This window comes from Platalea leucorodia, assembly GCF_965183815.1.
Source record: "Platalea leucorodia genome assembly, chromosome: 11".
NCBI lineage: Eukaryota > Metazoa > Chordata > Aves > Pelecaniformes > Threskiornithidae > Platalea > Platalea leucorodia.
In genome coordinates, this window is record NC_138833.1 from 7845605 (window position 1) to 7861456 (window position 15852).

The 15852-nt window shown below is 51.5% G+C and overlaps 1 protein-coding gene across 2 annotated transcripts in view; it reads right to left on the reverse strand.

The window, feature by feature from the left end:
- Positions 1-516: 516 nt before the first annotated feature.
- Positions 517-15852, reverse strand: part of PCDH1 (protocadherin 1) — a 53234-nt gene continuing 37898 nt past the window's right edge. The window contains exons 5-6 of one of the 2 annotated variants that reach the window (XM_082324185.1): positions 2992-3034; positions 1013-1038 (exon numbers count right to left, since the gene is read on the reverse strand). In XM_082324185.1, the coding sequence (XP_082180311.1) occupies positions 3009-3034 (26 nt within the window). In that variant the 3' untranslated portion in view covers positions 1013-1038; positions 2992-3008. Of the gene's footprint in view, positions 1039-2991; positions 3035-15852 lie in introns of both variants that reach the window. The other variant, XM_082324184.1, reaches the window with a different exon arrangement.

A 15852-nucleotide genomic window follows, 5' to 3' on the forward strand; every position in this document is an offset into this window, starting at 1 on the left:
TAGAACATGAGTGTGGGCCGGACGCTGCGCTCCTGTGGGCTCTTCCACGCAGCAAACCATTCAAAGCTGGAACTTGCTCCCTGTGGTTTGTTTCTGTTTTCTTTTTCTTTTTTTTTTTTCTTTTTTTTGTGTTTTTCTTTGTTTTTGTTTAAACGTCTTTTGTTTCAAGGACAATAAAAAGTTTCGATCAGGCAGGACTTGAATGTCATTCCTAAGATTCGTATTTACAGGAGTCTACAGCAAAGGGACAGGCAGCTCGCTCCCTGTGCATTGGGACACCCCTTGTCCTATGCCCCAGGAACTTCACCAGCTCTGCGTGGACCTTTGGTACATAAGCCCTTCTCCCCAGCCATGCCCTCCGCACCAGGAGCCTGCCCAGCCCTCCCCGGCAATGCAGCAGTTCAGAGACATGCACCTGCAAGTGCTCAGAAACTGGGTTTCAGATGCTTTCATCCTTCCCACCCACCCCCAGCCCCAGGAAACAAAGGGTTAAAAAGGTGCTCCTCTCATCCCTGCCTTGCCCTGCCCTGCTGTCCGTGGAGCCCGCTGCCTGGAGAACCGGCTGCCGGATCGATAAAGCATTGAAGTTTAAAATGTTCCTCTGGACACTGGCCTCAGAAGCACATCTGCTCCCTGCCCCTCACGCCCAGCCTCACAGGTATATCTCCCTCTTGGTGGTCTGGGACGAGGGGGTGGTGGCTGGCTGGAAGTCCGAGGTCTGGGTGAGAGGAATTTCCTCCATGGGAGAGTCCTTGCAGGGCTCATGGCTACTATTGGAGAAGGCACTGTACGTGGGGAGCAGGCGGAGGTTGGCCATTTTGGTGCTGCGCTCTTCTGAGAGTCTGGGGCTGCCATTCCCAACTTGCTCTTGACTCCCTCTGTCTTGGTAAGGCACAAAAGTGGAGAGTTTGAGGGCGTTCTTGGGCCTGCGGCTGGGGGAGGACTGGCCAGGCATCCAGCAGGTATCAGAGTGGCCGAACTCTGTGCACTCCCGGGTACAGGTCCCAGTCATGGCTACATCGGGCAGAGGCCGGAGATCTGCAGAGAAGCAAGCGAGAGCATCATTAAGCATGCCTGGGTACTACCGGCTCAGGATGTGAGGATGGAGCACAAGGATGACAAGCAGAGCCTGGACGTCTCTGTTCTACACACACCCTCCCACAGTGGGAGGGGACAGCCGGATCCATGGCCACCCAGGGAGCAAAGGCAGAACACAAGGCTCCTGGCAGCTGATGTCTCCCGTCCAAGCTCACAGCCCCAGCTCCCCCTGGACAAGCATGCTCCCTGCAGTGGCTGTGTGCAGAGAAATGGCAGGCAGAGCATGGGGCAGAGCTCACTGAGCTCACCCCCTTTGGAGATGAGCATTGCACAGGAGGGGCTCCACAGCCTGGATTTGCACAGCAGGAGACAGGCTGGCACAGGACTTGTCACCCCACAGGTGTGGGCACCACCCTGGACCCTGATAGGCTCCAGGAAATCCCTTGGTCCAGCACCTTTGAGCACCACTGACAGCTTCACCATGCAGAGACAGGGAACTGCCCTAAACACAGTCAGGCTCTTCACTGCCCTGAGGTACAACCATATTTCCTGAGCACCATCCTTTGGCAGCCCTGCCCTGCTCACCATCAGACATGCCAGGCCACCCACAAGCCTCCCCAAGCACCCATAAGCAGGAGCCCCATGCTCAGCCAGAAGTCCTCAGACATCGGCTGGTGTCCCGCGGAGCCTGAAATCCCTGAGTGCAGCAAAGCACACATGGGTAAACCCATGTCTACCCCCAAAAGAGGCTGGACATATCTGATACTCATGAGTCCCTGCCCCAGGAGCGCCTCTCTGTGCACCAAACACCTGCCCCTGGAAGAGCCAGGTATCCGAGGGCATCAATAGCTCCCTGCTCCTGGCATAGCTGGGAAACTGACCACCAGCTACACCAGTTCATGGTCTGGTGTCCTCACATACCAGCCACCCTCAACCCCAGACACTACAAGGTCTTCTTGAGCCTTGGCCATGTGTCCTTTACACAGGGAGTACCTGTCACAAGTCTTCAGAGGCCAAAACCTGGCATTTCCATGCAGAGGTGAGTGTCCTTCCAAGAACCATCCCAGACACAAGCCATTCCTTGCCATCTACCCCAAACTGGGGCACAACATAGCCCCCTGTCACTGCCTGGGACACGTCACTGCCCACTACCACAAGCACCTGCTGGCAGATCAAGCCTGATGCTGATGCTGGCATGAAAGGGGGTGCTGCTCATGACCTTGAGACTGCTCTGACTTGCAGTTGTCCCTTCTGGTTCACAGAAGTCCTTTCCATCTCTCCACCCAGCTCCACGCCACTGCATTGCTGACCAACAGCCCTGCAGACTAATGGAGGGAGATACTAAGGAGTTCTGGGGACCTGAGGCATATGAGGCTTTTACCAGCTCAGGGCATGCCCCTTCCCACCAGATACACACTGGTACACATAATCCCCTCCTCCCAAAAATGGACAGACCTGCTGGCACTCCCTCAGCCCTGGGAAGAAGCAAACAGGAGACATTCACACCGTGCTGGGGGCTCTGCCCTCATCAGCACGTCCCTCCTGCCAGCAGTTTGGGGCTCTCGGACACAGGCGTCTGCGAGTCACGCTGGCACAGCTTTCACACACAGGCAGCCCCGGGATGCGAGGAAGGTCTCTGCAGGAGAAGGCTCCATACAATGCCAAGAATGGTTGGCAAGGGTCATAAGTGAGAATTAAAGAGATGGGCATGGAAGAAGGGGCAAAGTTAGCAGCAAACCAGTGCATGAGCATATCTAGCCCTAGAACAACCCCCAGTGACTGTATCCCAAATTCTCAGCTCCTCTAGGGGCTGAGGCACCCCAGATTTTCCCCCTGGCTCCAGCGGAGGCTCTGGCACCCACGCTGCTCCCCGTGCTGGGAGCCATCTTCTGTGTCCCATCCCCTGGAACACACGTAAGCTGTGATATCCTGGCAGAAGCCATAAGGACATACCTCAGCGCAGACCCCCTTCACAGCCTGCTCCGCTCAGGGGACTCTAATGAGGAGCAGAAAAAGGACGAGAGGGTCACATCATTGCACAGCCCCCAGCCTCCACACCCACCCTTAGGATCCTCCTGGACCCTTCAGCCTCTGCCAGCCCTCCCCATCGCATTGCACCAAGCCCCACAGCATCCCTCTGGTACCCACTGCCTTTAGGAGTCCCTTGGCCTCTCCTGGCCCTGCTCCAGCCTCCCTGAGGCTGCTTGGCCACCACTGCTGATCTCTCACCAGTTTCTCCAGCCTTATCCTAGCCTCCCTGGAGCCCACTGGCCCTTGTAGGACCCACATGGGAACCTGAGGCAAAGCTTCAAGCCACCTGGCTTGTGGCACTCCAAGTCCCTGCGTGCAGAGGGACTGGGGCTCTGCATTACACGGCAATGTGCACACACACACACGGATACAGCCCAGCTGGATGCACACTGACGTGCTCATGCACCACAAATGGGCACACTCAAATGAACTCGTGCGCAGGGGACAGCCACGCTCATGCTGCAGGGTGCAAAAGGAGGAGCCCAAGCATCACAGGGGACAAGATGCCTGCACAGGCCAGTGTGAGAGCATAGCTTGCCAGTACATGTCTTTGGGGTCATTCTCAGGACTGGCCACAGACCAACTGTCCTATTTCCTGAGCATGTGGAAAGTTGCCTCGTTCTTTCTCCTAGCTACAGATAGAAAGTAAGATACGAAACCAGAGGCAAGACAGCTCAGTTTTCACCTCTACTCTGTGCAAGTCAAAGCAGAGACTGGAGCCTGTGTCCTAGATGATCCACCAGGTCTTCCTCTCAGGACAACAGGATGCCCCGGTGGCCACCGGCTTGGTCAGTCTGAGGTTGTGTTGTGTTATCTTTCACTTCTGCTCAAGAGGCAATATTGCTGTCTCTCTCTCATCTGCTTTCCTACTGGACAAATGGGATGGCTCATCGTCATTTCTGCTTCTAGAAATGCCTTGGTGATGTGCACCCCCAGGGTGGGGAGTAGATGAGTGTCACCTCTTCTTGCTCTGGCAGAAGGTGCTTTGCTGAGTCTACAGGGGGTACTGGCAGGACCGAAATAAAAGCTACCTCTCCAGTGAGCAAAGCTATGATGATTTCCTTGTGCCAAAGGCAGCTTAGAAATCGCAGGATCAAGCAGGAACGCTGTGTTCAGGGTCTTTTATTCTGGTTTTCCCATTGTCTGTTTCTGGCACCAAGGTCTTTTTCCAGCGTTGTCCCTTCACTTGCAGTGAGATGCTGGCATCGGAGCCCTGCTGCTAAAGGAGCGTATTATGTGCCATGAGCACAACCAGCTCTGCTTTAAGAGCCCGGGAACGGGGCAGGGTGTAATTCCTGAATAGCTGTGATTTAGAGCAAACATGACCCTACGGCCTAATTCTTAGTGCATGCCGGTGGGCCAGAGACTTCAGTGTGCCACTGCAGACAAGCAAAAATCCTTCTTTGGGGGTAAACGCTGGTGGAAATTTTGCCCGCAAAGTGCTGATTCTGGATGTCCTGCAGTGTGGTAAGGAGGCAGAGCCCAAACCTCACCTCGAAGTTGAAGTGTCCGCTTCACCGTAGGAAGCGTACTTGTGATTTTGGATCCCTCCTTCACCTCAGGAATGCAGTTTTGTGACTTTGAATCCCTGAAATCTGACAAAGTTCCCAGGTGATGAAGAGGATGGCCATGCCCTCTCCAGCATCTCATTCCTCCACGGCATCCTGGCCATGCAAAGTAAAAGCTATGTCTGTGCAGCTGCCGTGTTTTCCTGAGCTTTGCCCTCTCACTGCGCTCCTTCGGAGGGCTGGCCCATCCTGTTATCGGCATTTCCACACCAGAAGGCTGTATTTCACAGTCAGGAGGGTTGCCTGGTTGTTTGGGCATTCACAGTCCTCACAGTCTTCTGGCTCCCCCCTTTCTATAGCTTTGCATTTCTCTGGCATCCTCTTGTTAGCTGCCTTAGGGCTGCTCTGCCTGGGCACATTGCATAGGAATGAATCCGGGGTAGTAAAAGTCGCATCCCTTTGAACTTTTCAGATGAAAAGGGGGCACGGTTGGGACTTTACACCAAGATGCATTCAGAGATGCACCGTGGGCCCTTGTTCTGGCTGGAGGAGGGGAAGCTCTCTCGAGCTGCGGCTCTGTTCTCAATGCTGGCATGGCTGTTCTTGTCTCCTGACATCCAGGGCACCTCTGCTCTTTGTGAAGGAGACTGTGCCAGGCTGTCTCCTCTGGGAAGAGGCACATATTGGTGCCTCTGCTAATTATTTCTCTCTGTATATCCCCATGCAGGGCAGGAACACATTCTTGCAAGGGCTCCTCTAATAGTATTATTGCTCTTAGTGGGGGATTTCAACAGTGCATTTGAGTACTGTTAGGCAGGAGACAAAAGCAGGCAGCCTCATTCAGCAGGCACTTCCATCTGCTGCAGTAGATTTGCAGAGGTTCATTCACCCACTGCAAGCCAGGTATCTTCAAGCAGAGGCTGAGAGCCAGCCTCAACCACTTCTTTTTTGCCACCATCTGCAACGTTCGCAGTCTGGTTTGGTTCTCCCTGTCTTCCATTCGCATCGGACATCAGCACCATATGTGTGATGTGCGGCACTGGGTGAGCAGGGATGATGCAGCACAGAAGGACAGATCTTGTGGGTGAGGGGATGTAGTAGAGCAGCTCTGGGAGGGAAGACAGTGGGACTGTGGGGACGTGACACAGCATAGCACGGCAGAGGATGCAGAGAAGCCTGGAAGGGAGGAGGAGGGAAGCACAGCATGCTAGGAGGGACTGGAGAGTTTCAGTGGTACAGAGAAATGGGGAATATGATAGTGTGGGGAGAGCAGCTTGGAGGCAAAGCAGGATGCTTTCCTGAAGCATTAGATCAGAAAGACTCAACTTCCCTACCTGATGGCATGGAGAACATCAGCCACTAATTTCAACCAGCTACCCCTGTTCAGAGCCCAAAAGCACTGTACCTCTTCTAGCCTTGGTCAGGGAGCAGAAGGGTGGAGCATGTCCCACGCTGCAAACTGAGGGCTGGGGTGTGAAGTATTTCTTCCAAAATGGCTGTCTTTCAGCCAGGGAAGGCTGCAGTGTTTCCAGTACAGGCAGCTTTACCACCTCTATTGCCCTGGTGTGGACACCTGGAAACACCTCTTCTCCCACACCAAGCCCTCAGGGCTCTGCAGACCACTCTTGGGACACCCCTTACAGTGGAGATCTCCCATGACATCATATCCCAGCAGCACTGTCCTCCCTGCCTGTCCCTACAGCATCTATGCAATAGGAACAGCTTCTCCAGTACTGCTCTTTCCAACGACTCCCTTCCTACAGCACAGCTCCTGAGACTAGGCACCATTCCCCTACTCCACCATAGCTTACTGGTGCCATTCTCCTGCACCATCACTCCCTCCAGGTACCACTCCCCGGAGTGCTCACACCTACAGGTACCATTGCCTACAGCGCTGTTCCCCACAGGCACCATTCCCCTGCCAAAGTACTGCTGACAGGTACCATCCTCCCATGCCACTGTTCTCTATAGGTACCACTCCCCTACAGCGCAACTACCTACAGGTATCGTTCCCCTGCAGCGCAGTTCCCTACAGGTACTGTCCCCCATGGCGTGGTTACCAAAGGTACCACTCTCCCACGGCATTGCTCTCTACAGGTGCTGTTCCCCCACAGTGCCATTCCTGGGAAGCACCATTCCCCCATGGCGCTGTTGCCTACAGGTACTGGTCCCCCGCAGTGCCACGTCCTCCAGGTGCCATGTTCTGTGCTGCTGCTCCCTCCAGGTATTGCCTCCCCCCCGCTGCTGTCTCTCCTCCAGGCAGTACTGCTCTAATGGTGCCATTTCCTCCAGGTACCATGTTTTACAGCGCTGTTCCCTCCAGATACCACTCCCCTGTGGTGCTGCTTCCTCCAGGCACCATTACTTCATGGTCTGTTCCTTCTTCACTACAACCTAACAGTACAGCTATTTGCATAGTGTGCCGCAACATCCCATTTTCTTATACCGGCAGCCCCATTGCTATGCTATGCTATGCTATGCTATGCTATGCTATGCTATGCTAGTCTTCATGTCTTTGCATCCCGACACTGCAGGAATGAGTGCCTTGCACTATCCTGCCCCTTGGCTTTCCCCTCTCCATGCCTTTCCCCAGCAGCAACATGCGTGACTCAGTAGCCTGAAGGAGTCCCCCCACATTGGCAGCAAGAGATGCTCAACAGCGCATCCCCACCTGCCAGCTCAGTGTGGGCTTCCTTTGGTGTACAGGAGCTTGGCAGCTCCTTCCCAACACGTCTTCCCCTTGCAAGGGCTTTTGGGAGAGGGGAGCTGTGCTGTAGACAACTGTGGAGCCGTGATCTCCTTTGCAAAACCCAGACACAAGGTCCTCCCTCAAGGTCCCCAGATGAGGTGGGCACGGCCAGTGCATTATCCTCAGCAGGGAATGCCCACCCTCCAGACACAGGGGACCAGAGCGGCAAGCTCTCCTTCTGCAGCTCCTCAGTCCGTCTCCTTTCTGACCCCTGATTCCCACATCACGTGTGGACGTGACCAAAGCCCTCTACCTCCAGAGCAGCACAAGCACAACAGCAATTTCTCTTTCCAGGCCTTGGGGAAGGCTGCTGGACTGCTGCCCATTTCCACAGCAATGCTCCAGAGATCAATCAGTACAGAAATATCGGAAGCTGAAAGCACAAGCGGAGAGCTCCCCGCAGTCCACGTCAGTCCCTATTTTTCCTAGACTGAGCTAATACCATCCCTACAACACTCAGGCAGACGGTTTGCAGGACCATTCCTAGCACTACAACACCCAGACAGACGGCTTCAGGGACCAATTCTAGCACTACAACACCCAGACAGATGGCTTTCCAAACTTAACACCATCACTACAGCACGCAGACAGATGGCTTCTGGTATCTGAGACCGACCTGACACTGCCCATAAAGGTGGTTACTGCAGTTCAACACCACACCTACAGCTCTCAGGGCAATAACGAGCAACACCCACTCTTACAATAAATATTGAGAAAGATCCTCAGACTGATGCCAGCACACAGATGGATTTCTCCTAGGCACCAAAGTCAAGAGATATAACATGCACGGGCACCTCCCCCAGACCCTACAGCACTGAGCATCTCTTCCCTCATGCTAAACAATAGTATCTAAACACCAGTACAGACAGCTTGCTCCAAAGTTAATGGCCTGTCAGCCCCCAGATGCACATGTGGATCAAACTATGGCCTCTAGAGTATATTACAACAGCACACACTACCTGCAGCACCGAAGCAAATGACTTCCCAGATCCTGCCAAGGGTATCACAGCAGAATCAGCACGTAATTAATGTGGACAGATGCACCCACCAGCCTCAGCCTCACCAGCACAGGTAGTGCTAAACCACTTTGTTGCCAGTGAGGGCCTTGAGCCCAGGCTCCCAGAGGACATGTTCTTCCCTTGCTCGCTGTAGCTGGAGCTTGAGGGACCACCTCCCTGCTGCCGTTACACCTGCAAACTGCAGGCGGCTGTGCGACAGCAGCAGGCTGGCTGGGAAGCGCAGGCATCCCACAGCCACATCACCACAGCAGCGGGAGGTGATCTGTACCCTGTGCCAGTGGCAGGAGCACCCAGACCGATGGCTCTGGACACTGCCCGTGTTCCTGCAGGGACCAGGCAGGGCTCACAGGGCTCAGTGACAGACTACGGCACCCACAGGACTCCCAAAAGCACCATCTGCCCCCCAGCTTCACTGTAATCCCTGTGATACCCAGCAAAACAAATTCAATCTCCCTGTAACAGATTTTGTGCTTGTGGTGCCACTTACATGATCTCCTACCCTGGCACAGTGGGGCTTCAACCTTCGCTGGACTATAAAAAGCAGAATTATTACATTAAATTACTGAATAATTATGTTAAGAACTACCTTAATAATAGGATTACAAGGTTCAAAGGTTAGGAAATGCCAAAATTAGGATCGTCCATGCAGTCTTAATTCGCTTCATGAAAGACTGCTTCATGATGCAGACCAGAATTAAGCTCTGGTGGAAAATATTTTCCCTGGAGTCCCTTTGTGCCTCCAGGGGAGAGGACAGAACCACCTGGGAGATATACCAGGCTTTTTGGGAAGAAGAGACTTTGCCAGTGAGACTCTACCCCGCAGGCTGCAGAAATTGGGGAAGGTACAATGAAAAGGTCAAGAGATCACAGGAAATGACTTCTCTAAAGCATGGGGCTGGAGGATAGGGGGATTGCTTTACTATTGAGAAAAAAATAACAATTTCCTTTCCTACCTCCTTTCGGAAGTGAAATATCTGGACAGATTTCACTGCCACTTTTCAAAACATTTGGTAAATGGCATATGTCCACTATGAAAAATTGTGTCCTTGCAGTTAAAATTTGGCAAAACTTCAAGCAACTGAAAACAAAAAGTCAGGTAATGAGCATTACTGGGCAATCCTCTTCACCCACATTGCATAAAACACAGTAACAAGTCTAGCTCCAAAATGAAATCCTGGTTCCTATAATATCCAAACACTGTCCTCTGGCCAACCAAGAACTTCTCATGACACCTACAGACAACAGATATTCAACAAATAACCACCAGAAAGGTCAAGGAGTTACGCAATAACCAAACCAAACTGTGCAATTACAAAACCATCTTCCCAGTCTCATTATTTGCCCCTGCAATATCCAGCCCAGGTAAGTAACAACTCCTGTAGTACCTTCAGGAGTGCACAAAGGTCTTGACAAGAAGTTGTGGGCAGCAGAGCAGCCACCCTTTTTCCCCCCCTGCCCAAGGAGGAGGGGCAGGTCGGAGCACAGGGCTCTTCTGGCTTTTGAGTCCTCTCTTGCAAGGGCTAATGATGGTTATGTAAATAGGCAGAGGAACACCACCTGCTATCCCCAGGGGCTGTCAGCTCATGCATGCCTTGTATGCGCATTCCTGCTACCCAAATACCTACACAATTGCTCCTTCCACATTCTCACCTTGCCTTTGCCACCTCCCCTGCATAGGATTCCTCCCAGACCCTCCCGGTGGGGATCTCAGCCTGGGTCTGTGGGGCTGATCTGTTCCCCTGTCCAGCCAGAGGCTCCCTGGGGACACAGGGATGCCTGACCCAGAGCCTTCTGGCATTCCCCGGGTACTGGTGTGCTGCCAGTCGATGGGAGTGGGGTGACCAGAAGGGGCCAGGCCACCAGGGCCAGGAGCAGTGCCACCCAGAGAGAGTTCTGGCTACCCACCGACCTAGCTACAGGGTACCTACAGCTGAAGTGCCCTTGCCCAGCCCTCTGGTGCAATGCACTCTCCAGCCAGGCTCTGCTGCATCTGGGTGAACAGCAGGAGAGCTGAAGTCGGGGCCTTGTGGCACCAGGTCCTGGGGAGCTCCTAGTCCATATTATTATGGGTTGCTGACATACAGTGGTCCTCTCACCCCATCTCCCTCCTCCCCTCTCAGACCATCACTGAGACACATCGTGGGTTCTGGAGGGGACTAGAGACCTGTCCCATGGCTCCTGAAGGAGGATTGTGCCCTGAGCTCCTGCCACTGCTCCAGAGGCTGGGGACACTCATCTGCTTGCACTGGAAGCCTTGGGGCAGCAGCGGGGGCAAGCGCAGCAACCCACATGCCCCAGGCCACCTCACAGCTTCCAGGAATAGGATGTGTTAAAGCAGCAAATGCTTCTTACAGAAGGAACCTGAGCGGCTAATCCTTGAGCTTTACCTTGTGCCTGAGCCTGTGAAAGGCAGGGGTCTAATCCTCTCTGACCCAGCCCCTCTGCTCAGGCACAGGGCTCAGAGAGAGTGCATGGAGGGGTCCCCTCCAGCCCGCATCCCACACATGCTTTCAGGCGAATTGCAGCCCCCCATCCCTGGGGCTGGCCTCAGCACCCGCTGTCTGCTGCAGCCCATTGCTCCAGCCAGCGTCCCTCCAAGGGTTAATCTTCCTCTCTAGAGCTTCTCAAAGCTAATTAGAAAGGGCCTGGGCAAGTGTGGTGGCAGACACCGCTGCACTTATCTCCCCACTTCCGGGGCTCTGCCCTTATCATTTAATTAAAGCTGCAGTCGTGCTTCCCTTCCTGGCAGCAGCTAATCAGGGAGGGCACTGGAGCTTGAGGCAGCCTTTGCCAGTTCGCCGGGGAAGAAGCAGGAGAAGGGCAGGGAACATGCCCCAGGAAGGACAATAAAAGGGAGAAGAAGATAAGGAAAGAGTCCCTTTGTGCTGGCAGCCCGGGGACCGGGAGGGCAGCAAGGGACTGAGCCCCAGCCCCAGGGCTAGTCTGCCAGCTGCGGTGCTGTGCGTGGGGGGATGCAGGATTCTCTCAGCTCTGGATGGACCTCTGCAATGTCAGCCTGGCAATGAGCCAAGAAAGCTGCCTCCACCATGGGCAGGCTGGGAGGCACTACAGGCTAGCTCCATCTCCCAGCAGGAACAGGACCCTGGACCCCTCACCCTGCCCCAAAGCAGCTCTCCTAGCAAGGCACACTCAGATGCACCCTGACACCAGAGCCCATGCATGCCACATGCTCCAGCAGGAGAGCAAGCCACACTCAATCCTCCCATAGGCAAGGAACAAGCCGTGCCATGCAGTACCTAGCACCCCAAAGAAAACTGGGGACCCCGAGAGTACTGGGGAAAGGGCACATCCAGGAGGGATGCTATCAAGCAACAGGAGGGATGTCCATCCAGCAACAGCAACTGCAGCAAGCTCCTGCACCAGGTCTCTGAGGGAGGGCAAGGCTGCATAAGCCCTGAGAAATGCTGTTGTTTGAAGGCCACACAATGGTGTGTGGGCGCAGCTACACAGGGATGCATGCTGGCATACATTCATTAAGAGACTCAGGCATTTTGGGGCAAGCAACCCCCAACCGATGCTGACAGCTTCCGTGCCAAATTCCACACCTCTCTTCCAAAGCATGGTTAAGCTAATGGGTCTTGAAAAGAAATTCTTATAACCAGTTTGTTAGCAGGACTGAGACAGCATTTCTTGTTCTCAAAAAACAGCTGGAACACCTCTGCTAAAACTTAAGAAAAAAAGAAAAAGAAACCAACCTGAGGGAAACCCAGCATGGAAAATTTAAGCTTTAGCGTTGAAAATCTGCTGAAGTGATAAGCAATTGAAAATAAGTCTGTATAATACAAAATGTCAAGCAGCCTGAGGCTGCGCAGTCTATATAATGATCCTCATTGCAGGTTCCAAAAGCTGCTCTGAAGGCGCAGCCTGGTTGGGAGATGTATGTGTGTACTTGGCATGCTCTGAGCAGGAGGAATACAGCAATTGTTTCAGCCTTATGCCAACACTGTACAGGCCTTCCACTGCTCCTGAAAAGGGTGGTCCTCTCCTGCCATTGCTCACCTGCTAGTTCCTCGATCCTCCTTGTGTCCTAATCATATGAGCAAGAATTAATGCAGGATATTTTATTTTTTTTAATTAATTTTCAGCAAGACCAATTGTCTCACCTCACCTACAGGCTTGTGTCGGATGGGAGTGAGTGGGTAGCCACATGCGCAGCATAGGAGTGCATTGCAAGGTGTGCCTGTTCATGTGTACAGGGACATAGGAATACTGGTCTGGTTTTATGAGTACTCTCTGTGTTTGCTCCTTGGTGGCTGCCTTTCATTGTACACTTGTATTAAAGCTCTTGTGTCAAGGAGAAAAGAACTGGCATACGCATGTCTGACTTTGAACAAAACCATTGTTAAGCTCCATCAACAATTTAATAATCTTTCACTAGCAGGACAATGAACCGGGGGAAATTATTCTTGCAGGGAGGCCAGTAGCCACGCAGCAAAGCACTGTTCAAGGCCTTTGAAGTCACATAGGTGTTTAACTGACAAAAGAAATCACAACTTTATGAAAAGGGCTTGCCTCAACAATGGGATCTGGAAACAAAGAAAACCAAGACCACTCAGAGAGACGCAGAGCAAGGGAGAAGGAAGAGCCCTTGGAAGAGAGTCAAGCCAAACCCCAAGGAAACTGGGAAAGGAAATGACAGTATGGATTTGCATGCATACGTTTTGTTTTCTTTCCACAGATCTTTCCTGGGCTGCTTAAGAGTAAAGTGAGCACATTCACTTGTCATTTCATCTTTTTTAGAGTCTGTTCTGACTGTGGAAATGTGCTGATTGCCTGAACCATAATGTAGACACTGAGGAGGAAAAGGCCAGATCCTTGCCAGAATTTGTGGTGGATATTTGAAGGATCTGGGAACGGGCACTAAATCCAGGGCTGATGCTCTTGGGCTGCCCTGAGGAGGAAATACCTGTCTGCTGATGGAGGATGCACATATAGACCCGGATACCACACCCAGCCACAGAGAACCAAATGCACATGAAATCCAACATAGAGCTGTTTTGTGAGCATTAGACCAGGGGTATGGTCATGAAAATTTGGAGGAATGATCCGACACCAAATGAGGGTGTCTGACGGCTGATTGCTCGAAGATCAAGAGCAGCCCACGCAGGAGAGCCTGAACCTCTGAACTACCCAGCCCATTTCTCTGCAGTGAAGAGACATGCCATAAACCCAGCTGAAAATGCACATTATTGACGCCTCAAACACCCACAGCCTCAGAGGCTGAAAATCTGCAGTGGAAGCTAAATGGGGAGAGATTTTGTGGCTGGCACGTGGCAGAAGCAGCATATGCACTGGTCAAATCCTCCTGTGGTGCAGCCAAAATACATGCCAAGAAATCAACCCAGGTGGTTAACATTTCCAAATTGAACCACTTGCCATCTTGTTGGCACGATTCCCCACTGAGGCACTGAAAGGATTTGCAGTGCTGATGGCCATGGCTGGGGAGAATTCACCTCCTCATGTAAAAATAGGAGGTATCAACACCGATGCAGCTTGCAAAGGTGCAGCTATGATTCTATGATCAGTGTGCTGATGCAAATGGAGAGGTTTAGGAACAGGGCAGACTGGTTATGGTTTGTTTGGGAAGACCCAGGAAAAAAACCCAGATCCTGATGAATACTGCTCTGCCCTATGTTTTTTATTAGGATGGCAGAAAGGTGCTCTTGTGGGAGAGTGGGAAAAAGAAGGATAATTGCTTCCTATAGGGAATATCAACCTCCAGCTACCCCTGTGTGCTGCAGTTTACAGACTGCTGGAGGTTAGATGCAATAAAGTTTGCACCACTCGAGGGAGACCTGCCAGAGGCAGTCCTAAAGGCGCAGAATGAATAAAACACGCTTTAAAGAATGAGTGAGGATTAAACCTGCTGCCTAACATCCTGGCAGGACAACAGGGATACAGCATCCCTTGCATTAGAGGCAGATTGGCAAAGGGGATTTGCCAGCTCTGACACCTCCAAAGCACAGCACAAGGGAACAGCAGGATGATCACGAGATTTTGATTTCACAGTCCAACAGAGATGTATGAAAACTTCCAGAATCAGTCCAATGGCATAATTTTTACAGATTATTTTTCAAAAGGGAGAAGACAGTAATAGCAGGTCTGCTCCTTATGCATAGTCCATAGCAACAGAAAATATGTGTGTAGCATTGAGCAAAACAGTGGTGTACCTGCTTGAAAGAGCAGCCCAGAACTGGACAGGTAAAGAGCTCAAAAGGATCTGTGACTTGAGAGGTCTAGGATCAGCAATTGACCCTTCGAAGGAAGTCATTAATCATCATTAAGGAGGTTTATGTCCCAAGGGACCAAGAGGCAAAACATGAGTCCTGTGTCTTATGATGTGGGTTAGCAGAGAGAGAAAACGGCTTGGAGAATGAAAAATAAAATGTGTGTGGGCAGCAGGTTTACCTGCAGCAGGGAACTGCCTGAACATGGGAAGGGCTCAGGATCTGGCTGCTGAAAGAAACTGATAGGGTGAACAATAACGTCGAAGCAGCATTGTTTTCAGGAAAGGCAAGATATTTGCCTTCTCTCACTGATTTATCTGCATCTCTGTGGGTGCCCCTTCCTGTGTGGCTAATTAGCAGCAAAACGCTAGACACGGAATACACAATTTCTTTTGCTTTTATTCATTTTCTTTCTAGATATAATAAGTCTTGCTTTTGTCAATATCCCTGTTGTCTGGGTAATTTCATCTAGAGATCCTCAAGGAACAGAGATCTCCATATCCCTCAAAGTTTAATATCTTGGTTTTAGTTGGCATATTTTCAAGCAATAACTTATACAGCTGAAGAAGAAAAAAAAAAGCTTATGTCTAATTGGCATTATACTAATTACCAGCAGAATATATCAGGCAAATATCACATCTACTAACTCTCTGTCATTTTACATTCCCTACTCCATCTTCTCTTTCCTCAGCAGCCATAAAACAGCACAACATGCTGTTCTGACACATCCCTGAACAAAGATCATATCCTAACCCTCTCCTCCTTTCTCTTTCTGCTTCCTTGTTTTTTTCATTTCCAAGCAAGGTCATTTTAAAACAGACACAGACATAAAACTGATGGAGAACTCTTGGTTTTATGAAGTTGGCCCCATGTACTCCAGCATCCTGCTCTTCTCTGCTGGATCCCTTCCCCAGCCTCTCCCAGTGTTTCTTGTACAGAGTGTTTATGGCTATCCATGTAAGAATGTTTTACCTTTTATATCTGAACAAGTATATGAACACAGATAGATAGACTAAAACAGAGGCATATGTTCTCTCACACACGGGCCATCTGAGCTGATTTATTCCTGACTCTCAGCATTTTTGCAAGTTTACCCTAAATGATTTTAAAAGTGAAATAAGTTAAACCTGATAACACCAGTCTTACGCTGGAGTAAGGGTCCTGAGTGTAAACCTAAGCATCTCCAATACCCACCATGAGCACTGTCCTCATCATCCGGCTCATTTTGAGATTAGCCTGCTTTCATCTGGTTCAGAGCA